Raw genomic sequence first — 14,462 nt, 5'->3', positions numbered from 1 at the left:
GCTGGCAAAACACTTCATTCACTAACATTTTTTGGACTACTGGCATCAAAGCCACTTTTCTGGGCCTTAAGAACATACATCATGTGCAAACAATTTATTCCCCTCATCACTGTCCCAGCACGATTGGTCAGTGGCACACACATGTGCCTCCCAAATCCTGCTGGTTAGGTCATGCAGTGTCTCCTGACCCCCGGTGGCCCGGGTTCCCAAAACATCAGCCTCACCCTCTGCCTCTCATTCTAGGATTTGTTTCCCTGGCTCGGCTACAGACTTTCCCTGCCAGCACAGGGCACTGTAAAATGCTGGCGCTGCCAAAAACTCAGTGTGTGCTACAGCTCCCCAAACATCCCTTTAATTTTATTGTTCTGTTAATTACTGTTTAAACTTTAATAAGTCACTTCATCAGGAGGGGACCTCTAGTGAAGAGATCTGTGCAAACAGAGCACTCGGAGGGACCCGCTTAAATCGCAGTCTTTTCTCCAATGTGGGAATGTTTGTTTAGGAAGAAAACCTGTTATTTTAGGGACGGTTACAGAAAACAAGAATTGCGACAGTTAAATGATCAGGGCTGTGAAGCAGACGGCTGCGGAGAGCCCGGGCGCTGTGAGGCTAAGACACGCGGGAACATACTCTGCTAGTATGGAGGATTATAGAGACATACGTGTAGCCTGCCAGCCATTCTCAGGCACTGTGCTCCTTTCTGTACAGCCGACCCTATAGAGCAATGCTCTCTGACTGGCTGGGCGATATAGTTCAGCATCGGCCAGAATGTGATCAGCTGCTCAACCCTGAATGAAAGGAACATAAAAAAATAACTGTATGTAATATCACACGTAGAATTTACAGAACACACACGCACGCGCGCATCTATCTATATGTACATATAAACACTTAAACCTGTCCCCCGTGGCTAAGGAAAGCATCTATAAAAAAATAAATAAATAAATGCAAGGATATTTCCATATTCGTGTAAATTGCTTTAAAAGCATTTTATCTTGTCATAAAAAGCAAGAGTGCTGTGCGAGTGATCCTGGCCTGAGATGATTGGACAGCAGCGCACAGGCTGCTAATGGCCATTTTGCTCCGGGGTGGCTTATTAAAAAATTTATACACAAATGCTTAAAATTGCATAAATTATTAAAAAAAAAAAAAAAAGGAACCAAGTAAGCACTTTAATCATCCGTACCCCCCCCTCTCCTTTGTTGCCCACACAAAATGACAATGAAGAAAATATACTGTGGTGTGGGCAGGCTGCTAAGTTCATGTCGGCCTCCCACGAGCTCTGCCGAGCAGGAGTTTCTCAGTCATCACAGGGTGTAAATGTGAATGTTAGACGTATTGACACCAGATTTATCCAGGATCACTAGGAACATTTATTACATGAACTTGTCATGGGCAGTTTCTCTAAAAGTGCCGGGGTAAAAAAAAAAAAAGTCTAATATAGCATTTATTAGGCATCAGTAAGTGTTCGGCGGCACTAATGTATGAATACACATTGTTGTGTGTTGGGCAGGTGTTTGCAAGGTGTGCTGGACACGGCTTTTGTGCCTCCCACGTCATGTGTCCAGTGTGTTAATCAAAGTTCTTTCCTTTGTACAACAGGACACGTGGTAACTCCGTTCCAATTGCGAAAATGTTTAAATGATGACAAACATCTATGTAACTTTTTAATAAGCAAGTGCCCTGTGTAAGTTGTGCTGTGTCCTTATGTCAGGCAGTGGTTGTGTAGCGGTTGTGTTAGTGTGATGCCCTAGCAGGCAGGCAGCGCTGAGCTGGCTCTGCATTGATTTGTGTGCATGGTGCAGCTGCCGACCTCTATTGAGGAACAAACATAATCAGCACTGACGCAAATTAGATGGTTATTCGTTTTGAAAATTGACAGAAAAACAATAAAAAAGATGAAATGCTCCCAAATCAATAGATATAATGAAATTCAAATAATCCGAGAGATGAGGTCTCCATGGCAACTGATAATGTGGAAAAGAAAACAATTTAATAAAGGACAGACACACTTTGCAAACAGATTGGCGAAGGAGGGGGGGGGGGGGGGGGTTGGTTACTGTGTCTTCGTGAAGGATCACTGTCCGTCCCAAGGACGGCTGCAATAATTAAGAGAGCCTTTCGGTCCAGAAAGTGCAGATTCAGGTTTTAATACACAAAATTATTTCAGGAGCAGTGAATCGGAAAGTCGTTTGTTTTGACCTTCCAGTGAGGCCTGCAGCAGGGCATGGCGGAGACGCCAGGGCTGGAAGGGCTGAGTTATGGCATATTTGTGTTTTTATAGAGCTGAGGGGAGGGGGAGAGGTTAAACAGTATTTACAGCTCACTTGTTTTCAGAAGGAGAGAGAAATTGAGTTTATGGAGAAAAAAAATTGCACGCATTGAATTGATTATTCTTTCCCTGTTCCATTGTGGGGAAAGCTAGGGGGCATTGTGAGGGATTCAGCAGGGTGATGCTCTCTGTCCTGGTCACATTGGCTCTTATAATGGGTTGGTGAGGAAGGGTACTGGCTTTTTTGAGGGACTATGCACAGTACACCTTCAGAGGGAATGGCGGGCCGGAGAAGGGCGATGTCTATATGATGGGCCGCTAAAGGACGATGCCTCTTATGTCTGGCTGATGTCTTTAATGATGGTCCGTTGAGGGACAATGCCTTTTATGGTGGGCCAGTGTGGGGCAATGCCGCTTATGGCAAGCCGGTGAGAGGCGATGTCTTTTATGGCAGGCCAGTGTGGGACAATGCCACTTATGGCGGGCCGGTGGGGGACGATGCCTTTTATGGCGGGACGGTGGTGGACGATGCCTTTTATGGCGGGCCGGTGGGGGACGATGACTTTTATGGTGGGCCGGTGGGGGACAATGACTTTTATGATGGGCCGGTGTGGGACAATGCCTTTTATGGCGGGCCGGTGGGGGACAATGCCTTTTATGATGGGCCGGTGGGGGACAATGGCTTTTATGATGGGCCGGTGGGGGACAATGGCTTTTATGATGGGCCGGTGGGGGACAATGGCTTTTATTGCAGGCCGTGAGGGACTATTCTAGACTTGTTGAATTAATGACTTGTGAAACAGTCTGACAATTGCATGATACTGGGTGTTGGATCATTTGGAAATAAGAGATAAAATAATAAAAGTATCTTCTATCATCTCTTCATCCAACACCAGTCCTACTAATGTTATCGCCAGGACGTCCCCTTCTCCCCATTCCTTGGTTATTAATGAAACCAGATCAGTGCTAAAACCAGCTTTTTATGTTACATAGGAAGAAACGGTGTCAGATTGTCTTCTGACCATACAGAAAATGTACAGTTCTCAAGAAGAGACATCTTTTATGGTTATTATAAAAGTATTTATGCAGTATTTATTTTCCCCAAACACTTTTATGCAGCATTACACAATTACTAAGCTGAGCGTAGGCGCTGTATACAAGTACAAAGCTTAGCCGTGTGTCGGGGATGTTATATGCGGAAAGTGCGTTTCCCCATGTGCGCTGATTGCTGGCCAAATACATTAAGTAAATTAGAAAACGCACTCTCGCGATGTGGATAACGGCTTGCTGTCAGCACCACTTGCTTTTGGTCTCGTTTATTCTATGGAATAAAGTCATATTTTAGTATGAATTACTTTACATTACGGAGCTACATGGGTCTCTCTTCTCAGTGAGGTCTCATATGTTTCAATGGTAACAAGTTTTGTCCCTCCACCCTGGCTTCACCCTAAGAAGGGAAATAGTGTATATAACTTTCATACAGTAAGACTTTAGCCATATAATTTGTGTTCTTACACATAATTGATAATAAATGGTGCTGTATGCATTGGTACCTTACCACACAGGTAATAAAACGTTTCATGTCATTCGGCCGGGAAGAGATACCTGCAGATGGGAGATGGGATACTAACTTGTATGAAAACACTGCCATATCTCATGTGCAACTATTAATGGGGTTCAGGATGATTTCTTCACTTACTCATGTACTTCTCCCAGTAGAAAAATTACACAACATCCCCACGATGCCCATGAATTGCCATTTCTAATTGTATTTCTTGTGTACATACATTGCTGTGATGTGTCTGAGTTTTATGTTGTGAGTTCACTTTCGCAAAGTGGCCTCCAGCTGAACTGACCCCATTGTGCGGTGAAAGTTTCAACACAAATAATCATTATTTCCAGTGTAATTCCTGATTTATAGACAATGCATATATACGGAGGTGCCTGTGGTCCGATGCCCCTGCAATGTAAGCTACATGCACCCAGTGCTCCTACATTGTGCTAGCTCCGTCCGGACAAGAACGTACATCTTTAGGAAGAAATATGTGCTCATTTTTCTTAAGCAGCTTTCACACTGAATGAAATGTTTAGAAGTCTCGCCAAGGGGTAACTTTATTTCCTACCAGGGAGTTCAGAGACGCACAGACAGAGCTATAAAGCAGAGTGCAGGGAGCTGACAGCCGGCCCTGCATTAGAAAACCTATAATTCAGCAAGGATGCCAGATCCTACCCCCCTTTCCTTGCACGCTGTGATTTACTGACATAACAAGGGAGGGGGGCTTATTTCTCCGGACCAAAAGAGAAGGGCTGGGACAATCCGCAGACCCAGAGAGACAATGGCACGTTAGAGACTGTACTACACCCAGAGAGACAATGGCACGTTAGAGACCGCACTACACCCAGAGAGACAATGGCACGTGGGAGACTGTACTACACCCAGAGAGACAATGGCACGTTAGAGACTGCACTAGACCCAGAGAGACAATGGCACGTTAGCGACTGCACTAGACCCAGACAGACAATGGCACGTTAGAGACTGCACTACACCCAGAGAGACAATGGCACGTTAGAGACTGCACTAGACCCAGAGAGACAATGGCACGTTAGAGACTGCACTACACCCAGAGAGACAATGGCATGTTAGAGACCGCACTAGACCCAGAGAGACAATGGCACGTTAGAGACCGCACTAGACCCAGAAAGACAATGTCACGTTAGAGACCGCACTACACCCAGAGAGACAATGGCACATTAGAGACCGCACTAGACCCAGAGAGACAATGGCACGTTAGAGACTGCACTACACCCAGAGAGACAATGGCACGTTAGAGACTGCACTAGACCCAGAGAGACAATGGCACGTTAGAGACTGCACTGCAGGAAGGTCGTCTTTTGATGAAAATATGACAACATTGCTTGTGTGACTCAGTGTACTTACTCCACCATGTGGTGTTTAGGGGGCCATACACTGCACAGTCACACACTATACCGGAATGGCTCCGCAGACGGCAGAGCTACCGTCCTGGTCAAGTCAGAGTGATTCCTGTGAAGGACAAGAGGGATGGTTGGATGGCGATCACCAAGATGCCATCAATCTAGATGAGGAAGGCTGGTTAGCTCTTGTGCACAACAGTGGTCTGTACTACTAGCTGTGCCCAGGGGTGATGCCAAGTCATCAGTGTAGGAGAACGGAGATGGAAGTTGAATGCTTGGCCCAATGGAGAACTGTCCACGAGGATCACATCCTTTTACTTGGTTTGGGTGAAGCAGGGATCAGTGTTCCCCATCCTCAAGAATAGGGTTTAGACAGAGACCATGTCTGCCTGTCCTATTTAATAATATATTTCTTTAGTAGTATCGACCCCACTGCTTGGTACTAAGCCAAGTGCCAGATGTTTATTTCCAGGAGAAATGTATTGATTACAGGAGGCCTAACGCCCATTACATTATGCCTGGGACCTATATGTATAATACATATAGTGGTGGATTAATTTGCATATGCTTTGTCCGCTCATCCAAACTATAGATGTAAACTTTACCTTTCTATTAAAAAAATAAATTCTATATCATGTCCATTCATTTAATATATACATGATATAGTGAAAGCAGATTTTACGTTTAGCCCCTTGCACGCAGGCAGATCTAATGCAGGTTACATCTGTACACTGGACGGTGACAGTCCACGATGCGCCATGCATGATGCATTGTGGGAGTTAGCGCAGAGCACCGAGGATGTTTCAGGACTACCGCCAAAGATTTAATATTTGTTTGAAATGAGAAACGATTCTCAAATGAATTTGGAGAGCTCAGGAATTAATGTCACCTCCCTTTCAATTTCTGATGCCTGCTGATTTGAATATTTATAAATATCAGTAAATTATTTATTGGGGCAATCTGCTGTACCATTTAACAATTGCAGTTAACACTTTGCTTACTACAACTGTATGTGTAATTGTGAGCATCTCTAGACTTGTACGTACAAATATTAGTAGCATCTTATACTTTCTGATATTCAAAAATAATACTTTTGCTAGTATCGCAGTACTATTGTAAAGCATTGTTTTTACGGCTTAGTTTATGCAGATAAATGCAATGGTATTCATGGCTAATCTGTATACTGGGTCTATAATACTCCACCTGATCCATAGGTCTGTATAACGTCTGTCTGCATTGCTCAGAATGGCATACTCATCCCTTGGGGTCGTCCTGGCACAGTCTGATAGAGGTGACATGTCCAGTTTATGCTGGAGATACAAGTGTTGATGTTTATGGGTGAATTGTCTGCACTGCAGTGACAATCAGTTTATCAGATGCGTGTAATTAAGTTTATCTAATGAAAATACACAGGATTAATATTTCATCTGGCTATTTGGGGGTTTGGTACTAACAAGCTGCATAAATAACAGGGTTGGAAACCGATGCCCTCCACTTACAGGTTGAGCTTCTCGCTGGGACCTTCATGCTATTTTTTGTGTATTGAAACCTAGGTAGAGGTTAGGTGACGTGGATCAGGCGTGCTCCCATATGTTCATGCTGCATGGGGTTTGGACAGTTTTGTAGTGGTGTTTTCTGCTACTTACACAGCAATAAATGTACAATTGTAAAGCAATATTGTATAGTGGGAAAGCTGTACTCTATAGCAGCCAGGAGCATTCATAAGAAGAAGAAAATAAAAGTATATCTTCAATTACAGAAACGATCCAGCCAATGCCTCCCCTATTGTACACAGGTCTGTCACTCCCGGGCGTAACACACCATAAATGTGGATTAGGCCTTATACCCACGGGGACCTCTGCCCTTGTCACTACCGCAAATCTGCAAATACCACTGTTTCCAATAGTGCCAAGTCCACCCGTATTCAGGGGCATTTCGGGGGTGTTACAGTTTGTAGATTGCCGTTATTGCAGAGAAAGCTGATCTCCTAAAATAATTATTCTCTTATTTCTAAGGCACCATATGAGTTCCCTACATAGACAAATAACGTGCAGGATTACATAGATGTATAGTGAACAATACACAGAGATACAGACAAAAAAAACAAATTAATACAGATGCATTAAAATGCGCAAAATGCATAATTACGTAGTAAAACATGAGGAGAGCGCTTACTCCTACAGGGAATTGGGGGGTAACAGATTGCAGGAAGCAAAGCAGCAGGGTGACAATATGGAGGAGGGGGTGCAATAGGTTTCAGTGAAAAGGTGAGTTTTTAGGGTGCGTTTACAGCCGGAGTCTCTGCGAAAGTCTGATTGGTCAGGGGAGGGAATTCCAGAGGTTGGAAGCAGCGCGGGAGAAGTCCTGAACACGAGTAAAAAGGCTTTAACCGCTTTTTGTTTTAGATTTAAAAAACCAAAATTTCCATGAATATTTTGTGGGGGGAATTGGTTTTTATTGGCGCTTTACCTAATGCATGGCCGACAGATTATTAGATTGCTGCGGAAAGTAGACATTTCTGCTGGCAGCCTCCTGAGGAGAGTAGAAATGTGCAGTCTGTGGCTTAGGCGCCCTAACCAGGACTTTAGACGGGGTTTAGTCGCTTTACGTGGCTAAACCCGGTTGTTTTTGGGCGCGACAAGTGCAATAATTAAATGGAGCCAAAAACAATTGAATTGCTTCATTAGGCACTTATTAATTGAATTCCCCCTTGTAAGACTTTCTTATATTTGAGAATACAGTGTAAGAATACATTATAGGCTTATATGAGAAGTTTGCTGTCCCTGTATTAATGCAGCGTAGATATAAAGGAGCAGTGAGAAGGGCTTTTCCTAAGCTACACACATGGGCAAGTTGTAGCTTAAAGACTCCCATTATTACAAAGCAGTTGTGTGGGTCATTTTACTTCACGTCAGCAGTCTACTAACTTGGCTGGGTCACTATCCGAAAAATAATCCAACAATACAAAGAGAAAACCTATAAAATGGAAATGTGCTAGATGAAGAGCTTGTGAGGGGAGGGATAGCTATGTACATCCAAGGTCACTGCCTGGACTCGCAGCTGTAATGTGTTTTATTGATAAACGTTATGGCAATGTGCTGTATACTACATAAATACAATATCACCAAAAGGATCTGTTTTAGTACATTAGTGTACTGAACTACACGTCATTTATACTCGATAGATCAATTAATTAACTCAATAAAAAAACAATATCTGAATTCAATAGTTATGATATTGCTGGCCTATGTACAATTATTACCGTTCAAATAACATCTTTCCATAGCTTTATGGTTGGTGGGTGGATATATTGGGGTAGAGATGGATTGGTGGATTATATTGGGGTACAATTTTTGATTGCTGGGTAGATATATTGAGGTACAGTTTATTAGGAGATATATTGGGCATACATTGTTATTGGTGGATCTATTGGGGTACAGATTGAGTGGGTTGATATATTGGGGTACAGTGTTGTATGTGAATGTATTGGGGTGCAGTTTTATGATTGGGTGGATATATTGGGCGTACAGTGTTGTGGGTGAATGTATTGGGGTGCAGTTTTATGATTGGTGGTTGGATATATAGGGGTACAGTAATAAACCCACTCAATCTGTACCCCAATATATCCACTAAGTTGATATATTGGGGTACAGTGCTGTGGGTGAATATATTGGGGTGCAGTTTTAAGATTGGTGGGAGGATATATTGGGGTACAGTTTATTACTGGATATATTGGTCATATAGTATTAGTGGATATATTGGGGTACATTGTTGTGGGTGACTATATTGGGTGCAGTTTTATGATTGGTGGGAGGATATATTAGGGTACAGTATTAGTGGATATATTGCGGTACAGTTATTAGATTAATTTTTTACAACATATGTTGCACGCAGATTACCTAATATATAGCTTTTCCGCTAGGCAGTTAAAGCTGATTGAACGCTGACCTCTGGGCACACCCCCGTGTGATGGAAAAGGGGGCGTACCACACTCCCTTTTCGTAGGGTGCACGCAGCTGTGCCCTCCATGATGATTGCACCATGCCCTAAATAGACTCTAAAGTGGAATTCTGTGCAGTGCACCGAGGCCGTGGTGGTCTTAGGGAACTTGTACAGTAGACAATTTGCTCCAGCACTGATGAAGCAGAGCAGCTCTGACATAAGAGTAAAGGGCCCCATACACGGTACGATGTGTACCACCAATGTGACATGTTGGCAGTTTCCTACACACGGGACGATCTGGTGCCCGACATACCCCCCCCCTTCATAGAGCTGCATGTGATCTTTCTTCGCTTCTCCAAATCTCTTGGACATGCAGAAAGATCTTGAGGGTTGACGACCCCACAGGTGTGCGCAATGGATGATATTGTCCATACACACGGAATAATATAGCTGCTATATCGTTCCAGTCTGTCGGATCGGCAGCTATATCGTTCTGTGTATGGGGCCTCTAAGCCGCCTGGCTGAGAGCGCTCTGTTATGCAGGTGCGCAGAGGGCACTATTCATCAAAGTGAGGTCCCCGAACCTGCTGATAATCTCTGTGAATACCTAAAGAAGAAAAAAAACATTGACACTAGCAAACGTACTGTAGAGACGACACATTCAGAGGCTTCTCCACAGAAGGCTTATGTCCACGTGCCCTCCCCATACGTGGGTACATTTGCGCTCATACATTAATTTCTCTGTGCCTCTATGTAGAATGATTAGCACCACCCTTAGTGCTGGCATATGTGACCACAAGCAGTTGTACGAGAGCCAGCAGTGACACGGGAGCTTCGCACTACACGTCTTTCCTCTGTCTTCATCTCCACAGCATTTGGAAGGCCATCCGTGAGGCAATTAAATTACGCTGGCATTGTTTTAAGAGGAAGTTGTGTGCGTAAATAGTGCAGTTAGGTAGTTTGTGCTGGGAAAAAGTGTCAGTTTGACAGACCGGCTTTATGAATGTCTTCCTTATATTGATGTGAAATAAAATCATTTTTGTTTGGGCTAAATGAAATAAAGCGGGATGTTTATTGTAACGGTGCAGTAACGAGTCAGTGCATAGCGGGCAGAAGCCAGTGCACGGCGGCAGGAGCCAGTTAACCCTTTACTGCTTCTCGTGGTTGTGGCTCTTTAATCCAGATCACTTGCCCTGGGTAGGTGACTCTGGTCCACAAAATAATCCCACACAGCAGCACCTTTCCACTGCAATAAATGTATCCGTTCCTGGCTGGCTGGGAAATCAATTCCTCATAGTAGTGCTGATTTATTTATGACAAAATCTGTCTTCCTGTCCTGATGTGATGATACTTATCCCCCCCCTCTTAGCCTAAACCCCACTCGTTTTACAGAAGCTGTCAGTAGTTTAAGTTGTGCAGTAGTTGTGCTGGCTCATTGTTGGCTAATCTAACCTCCTGTCTGTCTGTTCTGAGTTGTCAGGCTGCAGGATTATAGCATTGGGAACAATGTAGGGGGTCTGACTTGTATCAGTGCTTCGCTTATAGGAGTGTATACACCATCACCAGTCATAGGCAAGGCATTAGATTCACCCCTTTTATTACTGCACAGAACACAATATGGTACACGGAGACCAGCCTCATCTGCCTCCCTAGCAGTTGGACAAAGCATTGGCTTGGTGTAAAATATGTTGGGGATTATAATATGGGATATTAGAATATTTACACATCTCTCTTTCTCTGTGTTCCCCATCCATAGCTGAAAGAAGTATTTGCACTGACGGAACCACAAGAACGCCGAAGATGGCTGCCAAACGGAAAGGCGGCCTGAAACTAAACGCAATCTGTGCCAAACTGAGCCGGCAAGTTGTATCAGAACATGGGTCAGATTTAGGAGATGCTGAACCTGGACTTGTGGAAACCAGTGAAAGGGAGGGGGAACAAAAACGAGATGTGGATCCCACGGAGACCCTCAGTCCTGATCAGAGGACGGCAGAGGAAGATAAACGACGTAGGGAGGTGATCGAGAAATGGGTGAATGGGGAATACACAGATGAGCCTCCTGAAAGGACCAACAAACTTTGTAAGAAAATAGGGTTGGCTGAGCTTCCCCCTGAAGGTGTCTATATGGTACAACCCAAGGGTTGCAGCGATGATGAAGAAAACACTGAGGCATCCAGGGCTTCCCAAGGCAAGAGATACGTGGAGGAGAGAGAATCGGAGAGGACCATCCCCAAGGAAATAGAAACATCTGCAAAACCAACCTCAGGGGCCCCCACAGGTGAGTGACATTGTGGTTGTGAAATGTAAAGACGCTCTCTGCTTTCATGTGATTGGGTACAAGAGCTCCAATATACTGTACCCTCTACAAGCCCGGCCATACAGCCACATGGCCCTAGTAACACCTCCAGCCATCTCTATGGTAAGACCATGATTACAGATCAATAAGACCAACTGGGAAAGGGGCAGTAACAACTGCAGTCTAGCGATGGTATGGGCTCCCAGCAGGGTCCATATTTATATATACTGCAGTCTAGCGATGGTATGGTCTCCCAGCAGGGTCCATATTTATATATATACATACAGTCAGGTCAATAAAGCAGCAGAATGAATTCCGAAGTGTTTTGGGCAATATTATATGCTCATATTCAGTCAAATGCTTCAGAACTCATTGGACGACGCTTCACAGTGCAGATGGACAATGACCCGAAGCATACTGCAAAAGCAACCAAAGAGTTTTTTAAGGCTAAGAAGTGGAATGTTATGCAATGGCCAAGTCAATCCCCTGACCTGAATCTGATTGAGCATGCATTTCACTTGATGAAGACAAAACTGAAGGGAAAATGCCCCAAGAACAAGCAGGAACTGAAGACATTTGCAGTAGAGGCCTGGCAGAGCATCACCAGGGATGAAACCCAGCTTCTGGTGATGTCTATGCGTTCCAGACTTCAGGCTGTAATTGCCTGCAAAGGATTTGCAACAAAGTATTAAAAAGTGAAAGTTAGATTTAGGATTGTTTAGTTTGTCCCATTACTTTTGGCCCCTTAAAAAGTGGGAGGCACATATAGAAACCGTTGTAATTCCTACACCGTTCACCTGATTTGGATGTAATTACCCTCAAATTAAATCTGAAAGTCTGCAGGTGAAGCACATCTTGTTTGTTTCATTTCAAAGCCATATATATATATGTATATATATATATATAGCGGTGTGTGTGTGTATATATATATATATATATATATATATATATATATATAATGTGCTAAATAAATCCTGTTACCTTCATTTTTCTGAACATTCATCGATATTCACATTGGACAGAAAAAATAGGATTAGCATTATTTTTATTATCCCAGTGAGGGCACAATTGTTTCCAATACACATTACACAGTCTCTCCACCTGCCTGTTAATCTGCCCTTGAGACACCATAAAGGGACTCTGTCACCAATTCTTTTCCTGTCTTGTTAACCATGAAATCTTGTTCAATATGAGGGTGAGACGGGCAGCAATCCCTGTCTGTGCGGGTCTGTGTGAGCGCTTAGGCGGTCAGACTGCGAGCTTGCTTGGCTGCGAGTGGCACTGCTAGGCTCATAATTATGCATGAAGATATAAACAGAGCTGTTTAATTATCCTTCACCACATCAGTGACAAAGTAATTAACAAACATTGTGAGATCAATGAGAAGATGTGTGACCTTCAGCAGCCGCCCATAGGAAAGCATTTCCCTCTATGGGACAAGGTGACTCTGCTGGTCGTGTGCACTGATACAGGCATAAATACACAAGTGACAGAGAGCAGCTCACACGGCTACTACTTCTGCTTGTGGGATCTCAGATTCCTCCTCCTTTAGTGATTTCCTTCCAAATATAGGCAGCTCCTGCTATTTATATATATATCTGCCTGAGTCCTGTGTCCCATGACATCCAACCAAGGGACACTGAGGGAAGCCGTCTCTGCACTGTGTATATACAGGTCTATCACTCTTAATTGCTTTCAGACCACAGGCATTTAACATAACATGCCCAATCCAAAGCCCTGCATACTGATCTCAGTGTACAAAGGTAATCAGTGTTATTAATGATCTTACTCATCAGTCTACCACTACATTCCTAGCAGTGAGAACGGAAAGTCTCACACTCACACATTAGTGCTCCTCAGTGTCAGAGCGGTCACTCCCTGACTGCTTGTCTGCTGTACAGCACGGTGACGGAGAGCCTCACACTCACACATTAGTGCTCCTCAGTGTCAGAGCGGTCACTCCCTGACTGCTTGTCTGCTGTACAGCACGGTGACGGAGAGCCTCACACTCACACATTAGTGCTCCTCAGTGTCAGAGCCGTCACTCCCTGACTGCTTGTCTGCTGTACAGCACGGTGACGGAAAGCCTCACACTCACACATTAGTGCTCCTCAGTGTCAGAGCCGTCACTCCCTGACTGCTTGTCTGCTGTACAGCACGGTGACGGAAAGCCTCACACTCACACATTAGTGCTCCTCAGTGTCAGAGCCGTCACTCCCTGACTGCTTGTCTGCTGTACAGCACGGTGACGGAAAGCCTCACACTCACACATTAGTGCTCCTCAGTGTCAGAGCCGTCACTCCCTGACTGCTTGTCTGCTGTACAGCACGGTGACGGAGAGCCTCACACTCACACATTAGTGCTCCTCAGTGTCAGAGCCGTCACTCCCTGACTGCTTGTCTGCTGTACAGCACGGTGACGGAGAGCCTCACACTCACACATTAGTGCTCCTCAGTGTCAGAGCCGTCACTCCCTGACTGCTTGTCTGCTGTACAGCACGGTGACGGAAAGACTCACACTCACACATTAGTGCTCCTCAGTGTCAGAGCCGTCACTCCCTGACTGCTTGTCTGCTGTACAGCACGGTGACGGAAAGCCTCACACTCACACATTAGTGCTCCTCAGTGTCAGAGCCGTCACTCCCTGACTGCTTGTCTGCTGTACAGCACGGTGACGGAAAGCCTCACACTCACACATTAGTGCTCCTCAGTGTCAGAGCCGTCACTCCCTGACTGCTTGTCTGCTGTACAGCACGGTGACGGAAAGCCTCACACTCACACATTAGTGCTCCTCAGTGTCAGAGCCGTCACTCCCTGACTGCTTGTCTGCTGTACAGCACGGTGACGGAAAGCCTCACACTCACACATTAGTGCTCCTCAGTGTCAGAGCCGTCACTCCCTGACTGCTTGTCTGCTGTACAGCACAAAAAGGGTAAAACCAGCTGAGGTGCAGAGTAATAGCCTCGGTATGCGTCTTCTGAATGTTACACACCTAGACACACTTCTGGTTTATATAGGG

The 14,462-nt window shown here is 44.7% G+C and overlaps 1 protein-coding gene and 1 long non-coding RNA gene across 11 annotated transcripts in view; one reads left to right on the top strand and one right to left on the bottom strand.

Moving 5' to 3' along the window:
• LOC148436230 (uncharacterized) overlaps positions 1 to 14,462 on the bottom strand; it is a 168,443-nt gene that overhangs the window by 47,288 nt on the left and 106,693 nt on the right. The window lies entirely within an intron of this gene.
• The window catches only part of CASZ1 (castor zinc finger 1), a 356,057-nt gene that overhangs the window by 305,484 nt on the left and 36,111 nt on the right, over positions 1 to 14,462 (top strand). For all 9 annotated transcript variants that reach the window (XM_088465170.1, XM_088465173.1, XM_088465169.1 and 6 more), the window contains one exon: positions 10,905 to 11,426. In XM_088465170.1, coding sequence (XP_088321296.1) covers positions 10,949 to 11,426 — 478 coding nt within the window. In that variant the 5' untranslated portion in view covers positions 10,905 to 10,948. The remainder of the gene's footprint in view (positions 1 to 10,904; positions 11,427 to 14,462) is intronic.

The sequence above is a fragment of the Taudactylus pleione genome, unplaced genomic scaffold, assembly GCF_031769625.1.
Source record: "Taudactylus pleione unplaced genomic scaffold, aTauple2 ptg001889l, whole genome shotgun sequence".
NCBI lineage: Eukaryota > Metazoa > Chordata > Amphibia > Anura > Myobatrachidae > Taudactylus > Taudactylus pleione.
This window is presented reverse-complemented; position numbering and strand designations above follow the sequence as displayed.